Source organism: Arachis hypogaea, chromosome 10 (genome assembly GCF_003086295.3).
Source record: "Arachis hypogaea cultivar Tifrunner chromosome 10, arahy.Tifrunner.gnm2.J5K5, whole genome shotgun sequence".
NCBI classification, from domain to species: domain Eukaryota; kingdom Viridiplantae; phylum Streptophyta; class Magnoliopsida; order Fabales; family Fabaceae; genus Arachis; species Arachis hypogaea.
Genome location: NC_092045.1, coordinates 15,948,143 through 15,964,856, shown reverse-complemented (window position 1 = coordinate 15,964,856; position 16,714 = coordinate 15,948,143). Strand labels below are relative to the sequence as shown.

Genomic DNA, 16,714 nt, shown 5'->3' with positions numbered 1-16,714 from the left:
AAGAGGAGAAAGAGGAAGAGTTTTGAATTATGCAGAATTTATCAGTACAAATCCACCGAAAATTTTTAAACAATACACCTAAATATCTTAGTTTTACCGCGAAATTTACTGCAACTACACAAAAATATTTTCTCTAATGCTGTATTTTTTTCTTCTTTTTTTCTTATTTCTGTTTTTCTTTTAGTTGAATGAATGTAGGTTCATCCTCTTCCAAGTAATTTTGCAGCATTATGTGTTTCTTCTTTTTTATTTGATTTTTTTTCTTTTATTCTTGTTAAGAAAGAGTAAAACAAGAAGAAAGTTGAAAATGTAAAACAAGAAAAGAAAGATGAATAAGAAAAAAAAGGAAGAAGATGGTGATGATGATAAAAAAAAGAAGCATTAGAAACGAGGAGGAGGAAGAAGAAGAGTTTCGAATTATGCAGAATTTATCAGTACAAATTCATCGAAAATTCTTAAATACACCTAAATATCTTAGTTTTACCCTAAAATTTGCTGTAACTACACAAATTGAGAAAATTTTATGGCAAAAATTTTGGATCAGGCAACGTTATTAATATAGCAAAATTTCTACGATAACGATAACAATAACGATAACGACGATACATATAAGACGACGACGATGCTATAACAATGATGATCATGATGATGAAGATGATGGACGAGAAGGAGAAAAATGAATAAGAATAAAAAAGTCCAACGAAAAAAGGAGGAGGAGGAGGAGGAAGAGGTGTAAGAAGAAGAAGATGACTATAACAAAAGAGAAAAAAAAAGAGAAGAAGAAGAAGATGACGAAGTGTAAAGAGAAGAAGAAGAAGGAGGAGGAGGAGAAGAACTTGGCAGGTCGCGTGAATGTAAATGACTTGTATGTGTAAATAACTTGTATATGAAGAATAATTGATTTAGAAAATGCATGAACATGCTGTTATTGAAGCTGTAGAATCTTATCCAGAAGCTTCTATTTTTGGGTTGGCTTTTGATTGGGTGTAAGTTTTGAACCAACTCCTATCTAATTGATGAAAATTTTAGCTAACCATTATATTGGCTCATGACTTGCTCCTATCCCCTTACTGAATCCACGAGGAAGAAAATCTTGGAGTTATCGTTCTAAAACTAGGTTGCAGAAGACTGATATGGTGAGACTCATAACTAATCTTGGTTACGGGGTTTAGTTTCTGCTCAAGCAGATAGCAATGTTCCATCTTTATTTAAAATAGCAACACCTCAACTTTCCCTTCTCCTCCTTTTCTTGTGTACATGATAAAACAACAAAACCTTATCCCACTAGGTGGAGCCGGTTTCTTGTGTACATAAATATAATGAAAATATAAAGACTGAATTAACGTCTTACATAAGAGTATAAGACACCATCCAAACTAACAGCAAACTATTAGACATAATGAAGCATTTCAAAATTCAAAGCTTTGCTGGTCCCTTGGGGTGTTGTATGACTATGTAATTGTAGGCATCCAGGGTCAGAAAATCATCCAGTGTTGGAGCAGTGCACTGCCTTTTGAAGATCTTGCAAGCCTCCTTATACATTCCCTTCTTGAATTTATCTTTTCCCACCTCACTTTCAATCCTAGCCATCTCTTCCTCAACCACTCGGCTGAAGAGCTCCTTGCTCACTCTTACTCCGAGTCCATCCCCATCCAACTCCACTCCATACTTGATCCACTGCCAGTTCTGCACCCTGCTAATCTCAGCAGTGGCAGCATCTTCCATGAGGTTGTAAAGAGGAACTGAACCAGATCCAGTGAGCCATGCCGCCACATACTGAATACCGACACGTGTATTCAAGCGGAGACCATCCATTGTACGTACACCTCTAGGTATTTGCAAGAGGTCTTCTTCAGTTATGCTTGCAGCATCATCGCGCTTCGCGTCCTTGATCTGATTAGGAGCATTGCCCATGTTGTTGTTAAAAACCTCCACGCAGGCTGGTATCAGACCGGGGTGTGCTGCCCATGTTCCGTCGTGCCCTGCCTTTACTTCTCTTAGTTTGTCCTTCCTTACCAGTTCCAGTGCTGCCTCATTAGCAGCTGGATCATCTCTAATTGGAATTTGAGCTGCCTGGTAAAGAATATAAACTTAAGAAACATTTTCAACAAAAAACCACCTTCATGTATGGCTTGCCTCAATTTGGTTTAAACATTTCAGCTAAATTTTCAATCTAGCCTTGTGATTGTTATCCTTAATGTTCAATTTGATACTAGTCAGTTAGCATCTAAATTATATAGTCCATATACCCTTCACTTAAAAGTTAGAACTACCACTAGAAATTAAGAATGCTGCATAGTAGTAAACTCTGGTCAGCTTCAAAATTTCATGTGAACTTAACATGTTATACTTTGATTTCAATGCCATCATCTTATTTTCCTGTCCAAGCAATGAAAACATGTTTGTTAAAGCCATATGCAATTTTGACATTAGAGAACTTATTCTTGTAGTGAACCAAATTCAGAGAATGGATATTGTCATTTCTATTTTTATTCCTTCATTTTTTCTACAAATTCATGCAAACATACAATGCAAAAGTATGTATGGAGTGACATTATAGAAAAAGAGTGACATTACCATTTTCTCCCAAATTTATCACATATACATACCATGCCTCCCATAGCATGCACGCCACGCCTATGACACGTCCGGATGAGAAGGTCAGAGTAGCTCTTCATGAAGTGCTGAGTCATGCCAACAAGAACCCTGTCCGGGAGCAGCCGATCCGGGTGAGCTTGGAAGGTCTTGACATAACTAAAAATGTAATCCCAACGGTCACAGTTGAGACCAACGGAGTGGTCCCTCAGCTCATGCAGAATTTCGTTCATTTGAAACACAGCAGGAAGTTTTCAATCAGAACAGTGGCCCGTATGCTTCCCCTTTCTATGCCTGCCATCTTCTCTGCCCTCTCAAACACATTATTCCATATCTTAGCTTCCCTGTCAATCACAAATTACTTGTTTGATTGTATTCTATATAAACTCCTAAACATAAAATCTCTAGCTTTCAGCTAGAGCTAGCTTTGTTCTTTACCTTGAGTGCTCCATTTTTGGAAGATAGAAGAAAGGGCCAAAGCCTGCACCCTGAGTCTGGCGGAACGGTGCATGATTGTGGTAGAAGTAGAGGCCGAAATCAACAAGGCAACCGGTTGCTGGTTCACCATCAATGAAAATATGGGCCTCGGGTAGGTGCCAACCTCTTGGTCTGACAAAAAGCTTAGCTGTCTGATCGTTGAGCTTGTAAACCTTGTTCCTGGCTTTGTCGTTGAAGGTTATAGTCCCAGCCACTGCATCCTTCAAGTTCACTTGACCCCTCATAAGATTCTCCAGCTTGGTGAGAGTGCATCTTCAAAATCAGCCTACAAATCGAAATTTTAACAAACAGCAACTTTTCATTGTTTTGGTTCCAAATCTGAAATGTTATTTGAACATCACCCCAACATAAACACAATCTCTTATGAGAAAGTCTAGGGACGAGCACATTTATTAAAATTTAATCATTATTTAATAAAAAAAATAAATAATTTTATATTATTATATAAATTTTCACACTATTAAAAATACTAATAATGATTAATTGATAATTACAAATCACAAAAGTTGTTAGTTTTTATCACTTCACATCTCTTATAAGATAGGAATATCTCCTCTTAATCATTATCCTGGCCCATCTTCATAACTCCTAAAATATCTAAAAATCAAGTGTACTGGTAAAAAAAATTCTTTTTTGTAAGAGCATGCGTGGAGTGACGATTATACAATTTACGTATAGTATAGTGTTTTTTTTTTTTAAAGGAAGTACTAAATAAATGTTTGATATATTGATTTTGGATCAAACTCCTCAAAGGGAGAGAATTAATAAAATAATAAAGTGAAATATTAATCAGTTTTAAATTAAGATAATAGAGTTTACATGATAAGAATTACAAATTCAATGATGATTATTGATTTATCTCTCATTTTATCATTTAATTAATTTCTTCACTAATTCATTCATTTTAGATATACAATATTGTTGACTTATCCATTATCTTTCAATGAATAGAATATAGACTCTACTGAAATCCAATCCAATAGTAAATAATGAATGAGTCGACACATTTTATTCCATGTAAAATGGATACCCCATCGTAAAACACTGCAAATGCGCATAAAGATGTGTTGGTAATTAGTACTAACCATAAAGACTTTAGCTCCAGAGTTGAGAGCATTGATAACCATCTTCCTCTCCACAGGTCCTGTGATCTCTACCTTCCTATCAGCCACAGCCGGTGGAACCGGTGCACACACCCACTCCCCTTCCCTTATGTACCTCGTCGCCGGATCGAACCCCGGCAGAGCCCCTTCATTGTACCTCCTCTTTGCCTCTTTTCTGCACTCCAGAGCATACCTTATATGGCTCCTGAACTCACGTTGCAACTCAGCAACAAACTTCAGAGCATCCTTTGTGAGGATTTTTGCAAACTCCTCATCATATCTTCCCCGAATGTCCACTCCTTCTGGAACATCATAGGACGGATCAATCTTTTTCACTCCTTGTTTGGGATATCCATAGGTTCCAGTATCCATCCCTTTCCTTTTTTTGTTTTATTAACCTTTGTTTCCCCTTCTACGTGCCTATAGTAATAGTATTGGTTCTTGTATGAAAATATGGAATGTGTCTTGAGGGGAAGGGCTAGTTAGAATTTATAGAGCCAATAGAGAAACGGGAGCAAGTTGGATAGGTAATGTTACGAAAACAATCAGAGTCATCATACAAACCGATACAAAATAGGAAATGAATTATCTCAATCAAGGTTCTGAAAACCGAACCGGTCATCGAATCGTTTTAGTCACTGGTTCACTGGTTTACTGGTCCAACCGGTCTAACCGTGGTTCAACCGAAAAAATCGTTCCTTAATAAAATAATAAATAAATTATAAATAAACATCCTAAGGTATCTTTCAAATTTAAAACCCTATATAACATATCACCAACTAAATGTAATTAATCATCAAAATACTCAAATACTTACAGCAAATATATTGGCAATTAACATAATTATACTTTCATTAAAAATAGTTGAATTGAATTGCAGTGCACAAGTTAAAGACAGAGAATATTGCCTTAATGTAGCTAAGTCAAAAAGTAAAACAAAACAGGCCCTTTTAATTCTTACGCTTGTAGGCTTCAATATAATCATTACCATACAAAGAAACTTTCTTGAAGGGATTTATGGCAACCAAAATAGGCCCTGCTTTTGTCTGAATTTTACAAGATATGATTAACAAGGTTAAATTAAAAGAATATTTTTCAGTTGTCTCAGTGAGTCCAGCTAGATAGAACAAACATCACTGTGTACTGTGGTAATTCTAGATCATATCTTACTTTTCTATCAGGCAGTGAAACAACAGACTCAGTTCCAGAAGATGTTATTATCTTCACCAGCTCCCAATTCCTATTTGAAAGTTGAAGCCAATACTGAACCTTTGAAACAATGAACTTCAGAAGTAAGGGAAAGAAATAGAAAATACTAAGCTATCCATGTCTTACTAATAATAGAATAGAAAAACTCAATCTCTTAGAACTCAATAATTACATCAGTTATCCAACTAAATAATTGCATCACAGTTATCATAACCTGATTTCAAAGCCTATAAGCAAAGTGAAATTAAAAACATGAGACATACAATAAATCAAAATTTTTGTAAATTTATTAATAATTTTATTTTAAAAAAATAAAATTAGATTATTTAATTAAATTAATATACTTTTAATTTATGTATTTGAGTTTTATGTCTATTTTTATTATTTTTTTAAATTTTTTATTTTCTCTATTTAATATAATAAATGACATATTTTTAAATCAATAACAAATAACATATTTTTAAATTAATTTTATAAATTAAATATTATTATAAAATTAACACTAAATTATATTTAATTTTTCATATAGTTTTATGTATTTTTTATTATTAAAATAATAAAAATTATAATATAAATGATAGTAATATCAGTTATTAATAAAAATTTATTATTTTATTTTTAAATCAATTTTACAAATTTAATGCTATTATAGTATAACATTGTTTACATTAATAAATTTTGATATTTTTATTTTATTAAAAATTTAAGACTTTGTTTTGTTGTATTATATTATTTAATTTGTAATAAAAATAATAATAAAAATAAGTCATCTTAAAATTTTTGAGAGATAAATATTATCAAAAATAAAATTAATTTTTTAAAATATTAAAAAATAATTTATAAATTATAATTAATTTTATATAATTTAAATAAAAAATTAATTTTAAAAAATTCTATTTTTAGATAAAATATTAATTTTTTAAATAAAAATTTATGTGCAAAAACTAATTTTTTTATGTACAAACTGATTTTTTTAAATTAATTTTTTATTTAAAATTAAATTGACTTATTAACCTAAACAAATTTTTTTATTAATCAAAGATCAAAATTATTTTTTGTTAATTTTAATTATATATAATTTTACATGTTAATAATAAATTTTAAAATAAAATAATTATATTTATAAATTTTATTTTAATATAAATATTATTATATAATTTTTTATTAAAATTTTTTGCTCTTTCAAATTTTTTTTCAAGCTCCGGCGACTATTCTCACTCAAATAAAAAATTTGGCAAACGAAGTATTTTGGAAAATACTTACAAAGGTGGCACTATTTATAGTCGCTATCGTCTCTTTTTAGTTTTTAGTAAAAGCACGCAAGAACTTGATCACATCGTCTGCTAGTGTTAGCAGTCAGGGACGGTTCTATTTGTGGGGGAAAGTACAATTTGAAATTTTCTTCAGTAATACATTATGATAATATTTATTTGTTTTTATTAAATTAATAAATTTAATTCTATAATAATTTTTTATTTAATTTTATTTTAATATTTAATAGTGAGAGAATTCCATATTAAATATATATTATAATAATTAATTTTTAAATTTGAATGAAATTAATATTTTTTATTAAAAATTAATTCAAAAAATATTATTTATTTATCGGTATTTTTTTAAATTAGCTTTAGTTGTTTTTATAATATACATTAATTAAAAGAATTCTTTAACTATAAATATTATTAAAAATGAATTATATGTGAGACAAATTTTTAAATAATTATTTAATAATATTTCAATTGTATTACTAAAAAATATTTAATTTTTTAAAATATAAAATTTAAAATTTAAATTTTAAATTATATATTATTATTTAAATTATTATTTTACTGTTTTAATTTATTAATTAAATATTTTAAACATTAATCATATTTTATAATAATCAAATATAATTATAACAACTATATTATATATACACAAAAAATTACTTGTATAAAATATAAAATATAAAATATATATTAAAAATATATTAATATATAATAAATAATTTAATAATTAATTATATATATATATAATATTTTTATTATAAAATTGTTAACATACTATACATATTTTATTGTCACTAACAAAATTTTTTGGATTTATCAACTGTTAGTACTCATCCATTGAGAAGCTGAAGAATTGGAACACAATGATTTTTTATTTCCCAATTAACAGAGCAAGTTAATCTTATATGGATTCTATTTAAGTTTGAACTATATATATCTACTACTTGTATAATTGCCGTGGCTCATGAAGCCAGGTGTCGCCCTCATGTTATTTTGAAATAAAATAATGAAGAATAGATTGTTAAAGGTAAAGGTTATTCTATTCTCTCTGTTTCTGCGTTGCTCCTTCTCTCTCCATTCTAAGCTTCTCACTCTCTGTCTCTCCTCCTTCCTTCATCGTGTCAGTGTATCAATTTCTCTATGGATCTCCTTCTTCCCGGTAAAAGCCAGCAGAACCCGCTGTTTCAAACCCTAAACCCTGCCCCCTTTTCCATTTTCACTCTCAGGCATAGAACACATCAAAAGCCGAAACCCAACCCGCAAAATTCTAGGGTTTGTGTTTGCGGTTCCATAATGTCTCAGAACGGGAAGCTCATCCCAATCTCGACCAGCACAGCACCAAGCTCCTCAACCTCACTGATCTTCAGCGCATCGATCCCTTCGTCGAGGAAATCCTCATCACCGCTGCACACGTCACCTTCTACGAGTTCAACATCGACCTCTCCCAATGGGTTCGTTCCTTTATAATCTCCTTCGTTTCATCTATTCCATTCTCTATCTCTCTCTAACGCTTTCTCTCTCTTCTTTCTGCGATTACCGTTTGCAGAGCCGCAAGGACGTCGAGGGATCCCTCTTCGTTGTCAAAAGGTCTACTTTTTGTTCCTTTTCCTTCATCATATCGCAATAATTCATGAATTCCACGATCCGATTGCTTTTTGTTTGATTTTCTCTGATTTAAACAAACGAAATGAACGAAATTCAGTTTTCATTCCATTCATATTTGATGTGCACACAGAAATAAAAAGCATAGCTTGGATCTACTAAGTCATCAAGAACAGATGAAAAGATTCGGACATCACCTTAAACTATTGTTCAGTGATAAGAAACCATCACAATCTCAGACAAAACAACTCTGCAGAGGTTTCTGTCAGGTAAACACTGATAAGATTTGTTCATTCTTAATGGTTTCAATATTATATATGTTGTTGGGTTTTTGTTTCAGGGGACTAAGGTTGTTTCTCCAAACCAAGATGATTTTGCTATGATTTCACCAAGAATTAAACTCAGATGGGAGGCACCTGGCTTATCTTGAGAGGGGTTTCTAAGGATGTGGCAAAGTACAAGATCATTATTGTCCATGATTTTGGAAGCTCCAAAGAGATGAACTTTCTCGCACCCCAAGTACAATTACTCATTCCCTTTCAACTTAAACAGAATAGTAGTACTATACAATTACGATATTCATATGCTGAATAAGGTTACTCAACGTGTATATATACATATATACAGGAACTAATAGATGAACTAGGCATATATCTGCTGATCAGTTAGAGTTAGGACCACAGTTCTATATCATTGGAGTCTCAATGAGTTCATATGCTACATGGAGTTGCCTTCAGTACTTACGCCACCGGTACAGAATTACAACCTTCCATATGGATATATAGATTGCAAGACAAAATAGTCTATTAGGATTTGTTTGATAAGAGTGAAATTGATAAGAGATTAATTGAGTATCCAGCTGGATTTTGATCTGAGATTGCATCGCATTTAGGGAAACAGAAATGAGTTCAGAACGTCTACAAGAAAATTAAGTTAAATAATTTTTCTTCTTGCTTATATTTATATAAATTAGATTTATAAATAATTTTTCTTATTGCTTATATTTTTCTTCGAATTTGTGTGCTCAGGTGAGAGAGTTAAGCATAGAATTCGCTCGAGTTGGCGGAGTGGAGATTCCGAACAACAAGAGAATTGAGTTCTCGCTACAGTACATCCATGGAATCGGAAGGAGCAGAGATCGCAAGATTCTCTGCGATATAAGCATGGACAACAAGGTTACTAAGGATCTCAGCGAAGAGGATCTCATCACTCTGAGATGAAGTCTCCAAATACGTCATTGAAAGCGATTTGGTTAGTTTCTTTTCGCTTAAACCATTCAATTAATTAAGAAGAAAGTTTAATTTATTGATGTGTTTATTGATTTTCTCAGAGGAGGTTTAATGTGCTGAATATATGGAGATTGAAGGCAAACGAAATATCAGTAGTAGGAGTATATATGCTTTTACATTTCCTATTTCCTCTTATATATATGCTTTCTGTGGGTAACAAACTCTGCTTTATGCTTAATTAAATTTGATTAGCTTTCACATTCCTAATTAAGATAGTATTTTGTTGAACCAGATTGGGGTTGGGTGCTTATTAGAGAAGCTAATAAGGCTAATAATTTGAATTTCCTCATATAGAGCTGAAGCTTGCCGGACTTATTTTTCTTCTTGCTTATATTTATATAAATTATATTTAATTTGTTCTTTTTTTTGTGGTTTAGTAATGTTTTTTTTTTTTTGAGATGATGCATATTTTAGAACGAGTGAAATGAGAAGAACCGGTTGATTGTAGAAAGAGAAAAAGCTTTTAGCTTTTTTTGAAGTTAAAGATTGGTTTCTGATATATATTTAGTGGTTCTAATATTTTATATGCTAAAGTTTTTGCTTCTTTTATGGGTTGTTATGTTAATATAATACATTGGAACGAGGAGTTGTGTTGAGACAATTTTGCTTCTTTTGGTTTTAATTTCTATTTATCTCTTCTATTTAGCAGCAGAGAAAGAAGAAGAACAACTCGAGCATGGCACAAACGCTAGCGATGCCTATAGCTCCCTCTCTCGCCCTAATCTCAAACTCCAGACCTCTTTCCAGAGCTGTCTATTTCCCTGTTCTCAACCCTCCCAAGGTAACATAAAACAAACTCTACCTTACATTTCTGAAATTTTTTTGTTTACTTTCGAATTTTTGTGCTCAGGTGAGAGAGTTAAGCATAGAGTGCGCTCGAGTTGGCGGAGTGGAGATTCCGAACAACAAGAGAATTGAGTTCTCGCTACAGTACATCCATGGAATCAGAAGGAGCAGAGCTCGCAAGATTCTCTGCGATATAAGCATGGACAACAAGGTCACTAAGGATCTCAGCGAAGAGGATCTCATCACTCTTAGAGATGAAGTCTCCAAATACGTCATTGAAGGAGATTTGGTTAGTTTCCTTTCGCTTAAACCATTCAATTAATTAAGAAGAAAGTTTAATTTATTGATGTGTTTATTGATTTTCTCAGAGGAGGTTTAATGCGCTGAATATAAGGAGATTGAAGGAGATTCAATGTTACAGAGGATAGGTAGATAGGTAAGTTTGCTGAAGAAGGCAAACAAAATATCAGTGCTATGCGTTGACGAAGTCGCACTCATCATCTTCTCTACCAAAGGCAAGCTCTTCGAATATTCCAGCGATCCCTGGTTCGTACCTCTTCATTCTCCCTCTCTCTGACCCAATATCACCTTTACTTAATTTCACTGCTCATAACTATACATAATATGGATCTTGATTAATTAGTGAAATTTTAATTTCTGTGTGGAAATTACTTAATTCAGAACGCCACCGATTATGTGTTTTCATCTGTTTCACATTAAAAGTACTGTCCACATGCAGTAGTAGGAGTATATATGCTTTTACATTTCCTATTTCCTCTTATATATATGCTTTCTGTGTGTAACAAACTCTGCTTTATGCTTAATTAAATTCTATTAGCTTTCATATTCCTAATTAAGATAGTATTTTGTTGAACCAGATTGGGGTTGGTTGCTTATTAGAGAAGCTAATAAGGCTAATAATTTGAATTTCCTCATATAAAGCTGAAGCTTGCCGGACTTATTTTTCTTCTTGCTTATATTTATATAAATTATATTTAATTTGTTCTTTTTTTTGTGGTTTAGTAATGTTTTTTTTTTTGAGATAATGCATATTTTAGAATAAGTGAAATGAGAAGAACCGGTTGATTGTAGAAAGAGAAAAAGCTTTTAGCTTTTTTTGAAGTTAAAGATTGGTTTCTGATATATATTTAGTGGCTCTAATATTTTATATGCTAAAGTTTTTGCTTCTTTTATGGGTTGTTATGTTAATATAATACATTGGAATGAGGAGTTGTGTTGAGACAATTTTGCTTTTTTTGGTTTTAATTTCTATTTATCTCTTACTTCTATTTAGCAGCAGAGAAAGAAGAAGAACAACTCGAGCATGGCACAAACGCTAGCGATGCCTATAGCTCCCTCTCTCGCCCTAATCTCAAACCCTAGACCTCTTTCCACAGCCGTCTATTTCCCTGTTCTCAACCCTCCCAAGGTAACATAAAACAAACTCTACCTTACATTTCTGAAATTTGTTTGTTTACTTTTGAGTTTGTGTGCTCAGGTGAGAGAGTTAAGCATAGAGTGCGCTCGAGTTGGCGGAGTGGAGATTACGAACAACAAGAAAATTGAGTTCTCGCTACAGTACATCCATGGAATCGGAAGGAGCAGAGCTCGCAAGATTTTCTGCGATATAAGCATGGACAACAAGGTCACTAAGGATCTCAGCGAAGAGGATCTCATCACTCTTAGAGATGAAGTCTCCAAATACGTCATTGAAGGCGATTTGGTTAGAGTATTTTTATAGAATACGGATTGAATCAAGATGAAGAAGCAAGAACAGAGTTGAGAGCAGTAGATGCGTGGATACTGACTGACAAGCCTTACTCTCATCAATCCATTCATTCGGTAAGCTTCAATCTCCATTCCCAGTTCTTCCCCATCTTGGATCTGTTTTTGGCTATGATATCTTGGTGTTTCAGGTTTCTTTCTTTTCCTAACCCTTATTGATATAGCTACCTGTGCGATTAGGGTTCATGGAAAAGGATGCTGGGAACAAATTTTTTTTGGTCTAATTTGTCAGATTCATTTAAAGATCGGTGGTAGTTCTCAAGAGGAAATCAGCCTAGGCTTCATGTCACTCTGCCGCTCTCTTATCTTGGGAAACAACAAGTTAGGTGGGAATTTTTACGGCGGCCCTGTCCTTTCTCTGTCCCCTTCCATCATGTGACGTGTTTCACTGTTCAGTCCGAATTTCCTGTGATGTAGGTATGTAGTGGTTATGACTTATTTCAGATTCTTTGATATTTGTTTACTTTGATACTCAAGTTTCCTTTCAATTAACAAGATTTGTTTTTGTCCCTGTTTGGGCGTTCTTTTCTGATTCTATTTTGAAAATTGGATTTTTTGTTTCGATATAAGATGTTGTGTTCCAGTAACAGTAATTGTTTTTGGTCCTGTTTATCCGTTCCCTTCTGATTTCCTTCTGAAAATTGGGTGGTTTTGTTTGTATTGCTGCTTGTGTGATAGATGAAACAAATGAACTATGCTTAGTGTCAACTGATTCAAAAAAGCTCCTCTCTAATCTCACCCCCTGGAAGGAAAGTTAGAAGATAACACTTAGAATCATCGGAATGAGGAGTTTAATTGATCATAGGGAGGAGAATGAAGAACATGCTTTTCTTCGGCTTCTAATAATGGATAAAGAAGTTTGTTATTATAGCTATTTTGATAGTTTTGTTGAATAAGTTTATAGGTGTGTAAAAATAAGTTAGTGTATTTATAGGATGCAATTGTATTCACTGGTTTATTGTTTTTTTTTTCTGGTTTTCTGATTTTTATGGTATTTTATCTTCTTGATCATTTACTTTCTAAATACATATTTTGTTTTTCTCTTTTATTTATTCCTTTTTTCCTTGTCTGAATCTTTTTTTCCTTCTGTTTTCTTGGGTGTTGAACTAAAACCCGTGTCTATTTAAGTGGTGAAGAATTTAGTGGTTGGTGTTCATATCCATTGTTTTCTTTTGCATTGTTAGTGTCTAGAGAAAATGAGCTATTTGGGTGTAGGTGTTAGTCCTGGAACAGCTCCAATGTACCATAGCACAAACCTGAAATTGTTGGATAAGAGGATCAAGATAGCTGAGTTGGTGTTAAGGTTTATGATTCTTGGTCTTGGAGTTGTTGCAGCTGTTCTTATGGAACTGATTCACAAGTGAAGGTGTTTTTCTCCTTTGAGAAGGAAGCTAAATTCACTGATGTTAAGGCTTTGGTGTAAGTATCTATTTATCTATGTTCTATGTTAATTTCTAGCAATAAAAGTGTTGCATGTTTTGTTGTCCAAATTCATTAGTTTTTGATGGATTAAAAAACTTTGCAGATTCTTGGTAGTTGCTAATGGTTTGGCTGCTGGATACTCTTTGATTCAAGGACTCCGTTGTGTTGTGAGTTTGGTTAGGGGAAGTGTTCTCTTCAACAAGCCCCTTAGCTTGGGCCATTTTCTCTGCTGATCAGGTACCCTTCTATATTTGAAAGATCACATCCTACTTTTTTTTGTTGTCTTATACATTGTGGTCAAAACACAAGATTATCAAGATTCATCAACATCTTGCTTTTTCCTCAAGCATTTTGTTGCCATATTGATTAATATCATTTATTTTTGTTATAAATTCATGCAAAGACATAATAAAAAAGTAATTTGTCATTATGTCCATAGTGATATAACCTGAGTGGCAATATATATTTTTTTTCTGGTTTTCTTATTTTATGGTATTTTATCTTCTTGATTATTTACTTCTAAATACATATTTTGTTTCTCTCTTTTATTTATTTCTTTTTTCCTTGTCTGAATCTTTTTTTCCTTCTGTTTACTTGGGTGTTGAACACTATAATTAATAAGTGTTGTTGTTCTGTCTTTTTTTTCACCATTTGCTTCAGATTGGAGCTATTTATCTCTTATATTTCTAACTGTTGTATTATGCCTTTTTATGATTTCAATTTCGAAAAACTATTGTGTTAAAACAGTGGAAAATTCTTTAAACCCTAAAGAATTGTGTTATTTCGATCTGTTTTTGCTTTCCCTAGTTGAAGTGCGAAAAATTGTGTCTTGATTTCGTCCTGGATTGTTGCAAGTTGCTATTCCTTCCCTTTTTTATGATGGGTTTTCTCTATTTTGTGTTTCAGAGAGCCTTGACTTCTAATATTTTTTCTACCTTCCATTCTGTACGGAGTACTCTTATAAATTAATTACTTCAATTGTATCTACTATATCATGATTGATCTTAATTACTTTCTTTTCTCTTGCTCAGGAAGCATAATTTCTGCCTTCCTGTTGTTGCCCCCAGTGTAAGTTTGATATATTTTTCCTTCATTCTTAACTATCCCTTTTTATGAGGCCATATTTTTGTCATTTTTTATCTGTATCTGATCTTCCTAGAGTAAAAAGGAAACAAGTGCCTTAATTAGGATGATGCAAAACACTTAATTCATTAGTATTGCTTGTGCTATTCTATCATTGGGTTTTAAGGTTTAACGGGTTTCATTGATATTTAATTTGATTGTATGGTAATTAGCTAATTTTAGGTACTTAATTACTTTGGTTAGATAAAGATAACTCTTTATTTACTTCACTTCCTAATTGATTAATTTTTATTTGGAGATTAAAGAAATATACCTGTGTTGTACATAGATGCATACTTCTTTTAGGTTTGTTAGTTAAGACCTGGCTAATTTTTTGGTTCTAGCAGCAATTGGAACAGAAGCATGTGAAAAAAAACACAAATGAAAGTGACACACATAATAAGATCTATATACAATCCATATAAAAACACTTCAAATGCTCTCTGAATATCCTAGAAATTGTAGGCATCAGATTGGATTTGGTTTTCTAATATGTAATTCATAGTAGCTTTGAATAATTTTGATTCTTTTTCTGAACTCTGTCTTCATGAAGAGAGATTCTTTTTCGATTTTCTGTTAGGTTCTTCGTTTTCAGTATGCAGTGATTTTATTAGAGTTTGCAATTGTGTTCCTGATTTCCCATTGGGGTTTGCGTGTTTTAAATCTGAGTTTTGTAATTTTCCGTTGATTTTAATACTCAATTTTCTATAATGTACACTGAACTATTGAGCTATTAATACTCATACACACTTGATTTAGGGTAGGATTTAGGGAGGGAGATGATTTGTGGGAGTGATTGCTGATTGGAATATGGGTCAAATTGAAAAGCTAGATTTGTGGTCATGGAGATGTCTTTTTGCTTTCATTATGGCAATTGTGAGGTGATCCAATAGCTTCGACAGGTTAGTAGGCATTAGATTTATTTAAGTTTTCTTATGATGTATTCATTTATTGGGACCCTTGCTCTATTGGGTCTTTCTTTTCTTCAATTTGTTGTTGGAAAAAGCTACAGCAATAATATAAGTATAATGTCTAAAATTAGTTTGAGTATTTAAAGTATATAACTATAAGTTCTGAAATAAATTTAGAAATAATGAAGTTTATTACAGTGCACAAAATGAGTTAAATAAACATTATTATTAGAAAACTGTCTCGTGGGATTGCTGATAATTTGGATGACCCAAAATACAAGCATTACAAATATTGGTCTAACCCCTTAGAAACAAGGTGAGATCCTATACTTAATTGCTTTAGTAAACATTTTGTAGAAGTTGCACACAAGAAGACTGCCAATCTAGAATTTGACTATTGTTGGCACATAGCTACTACGTAATTAATCATTTTATTACCTTGGTTTGGGGCATTGATAGATTCCTGCTTTTGCTATCTTCTATAATGTCGTATCCTGCTTTCTTTTAAAATCCGTAGTTTATTCATACTACTTCTCTTTATGGTTTGTGTTATATTTTTGTCCTGCTGCTGCAGATTACCACATGCTCCAAATATGGAGATTTACTCTATGTATGGGGTCGGGATTCCAACGTAAAGAGTCTATGTTTATAAGTCAACCTTCCAATCGGAATGCTACATTCCGTTTCAGATTGATTGTTTATTAAAGTGTTGACAAGGATATGTGTATACCACAAAATCAGTCATGATTTTCTATTCGATTGATTGTTTTTTTATTGGATAAAGTAATTTAAAAAACATTTAGATCTTATTAGTTCTCTCTCGTGTCAATTTGAGTGTCAATTTGAGAGTCAAATACGCAATTCTCTAAATACACAATTGTGATATTAATGGCACAATTATAAATAAAAATTTTTAACAAGAAAAAAATTTAGGACACCATGTATTATTAACGTATATTAGAATAACATTAATTTATAGATATTTGTTTGAATCTACATAACAATATAATTTTGTTATTTTAAAACACAAGGAGTTGTATTAACATTATACGCATAATCAAATTATTAGTTAATAAGTTGTTTTCGAGTGGATTAATAACTTCGTTCACTTATCATATTTTTCA

The 16,714-nt window shown here is 32.3% G+C and overlaps 1 protein-coding gene and 1 pseudogene across 22 annotated transcripts; one reads left to right on the top strand and one right to left on the bottom strand.

Moving 5' to 3' along the window:
- Positions 1-1,167: 1,167 nt before the first annotated feature.
- Positions 1,168-5,531, bottom strand: LOC112715246 (malate synthase, glyoxysomal-like; annotated as a pseudogene).
- A 2,184-nt stretch (positions 5,532-7,715) lies between these two features.
- Positions 7,716-16,405, top strand: LOC112715249 (small ribosomal subunit protein uS13c-like). 22 transcript variants are annotated; one of them, XM_072204655.1, is made up of 17 exons: positions 7,716-8,124; positions 8,220-8,260; positions 8,409-8,544; positions 8,616-8,794; positions 9,304-9,526; positions 9,606-9,665; positions 10,214-10,345; positions 10,415-10,639; positions 10,719-10,896; positions 11,645-11,779; positions 11,849-12,192; positions 12,316-12,552; positions 13,351-13,554; positions 13,661-13,794; positions 14,589-14,625; positions 15,439-15,581; positions 16,165-16,405. In XM_072204655.1, the coding sequence occupies exons 7-9, from the start codon at positions 10,241-10,243 to the stop codon at positions 10,776-10,778; spliced, it is 390 nt and encodes a 129-aa protein (XP_072060756.1). In that variant the 5' UTR covers positions 7,716-8,124; positions 8,220-8,260; positions 8,409-8,544; positions 8,616-8,794; positions 9,304-9,526; positions 9,606-9,665; positions 10,214-10,240; the 3' UTR covers positions 10,779-10,896; positions 11,645-11,779; positions 11,849-12,192; positions 12,316-12,552; positions 13,351-13,554; positions 13,661-13,794; positions 14,589-14,625; positions 15,439-15,581; positions 16,165-16,405. The 22 variants fall into 22 exon arrangements, with proteins under 22 accessions (XP_072060756.1, XP_072060763.1, XP_072060753.1 ...); XM_072204662.1 differs by having other exon boundaries at positions 7,717-8,124; positions 11,648-11,779; positions 15,444-15,581; XM_072204652.1 differs by having other exon boundaries at positions 7,717-8,124; positions 11,648-11,779.
- The last annotated feature ends 309 nt before the right edge of the window (positions 16,406-16,714 follow it).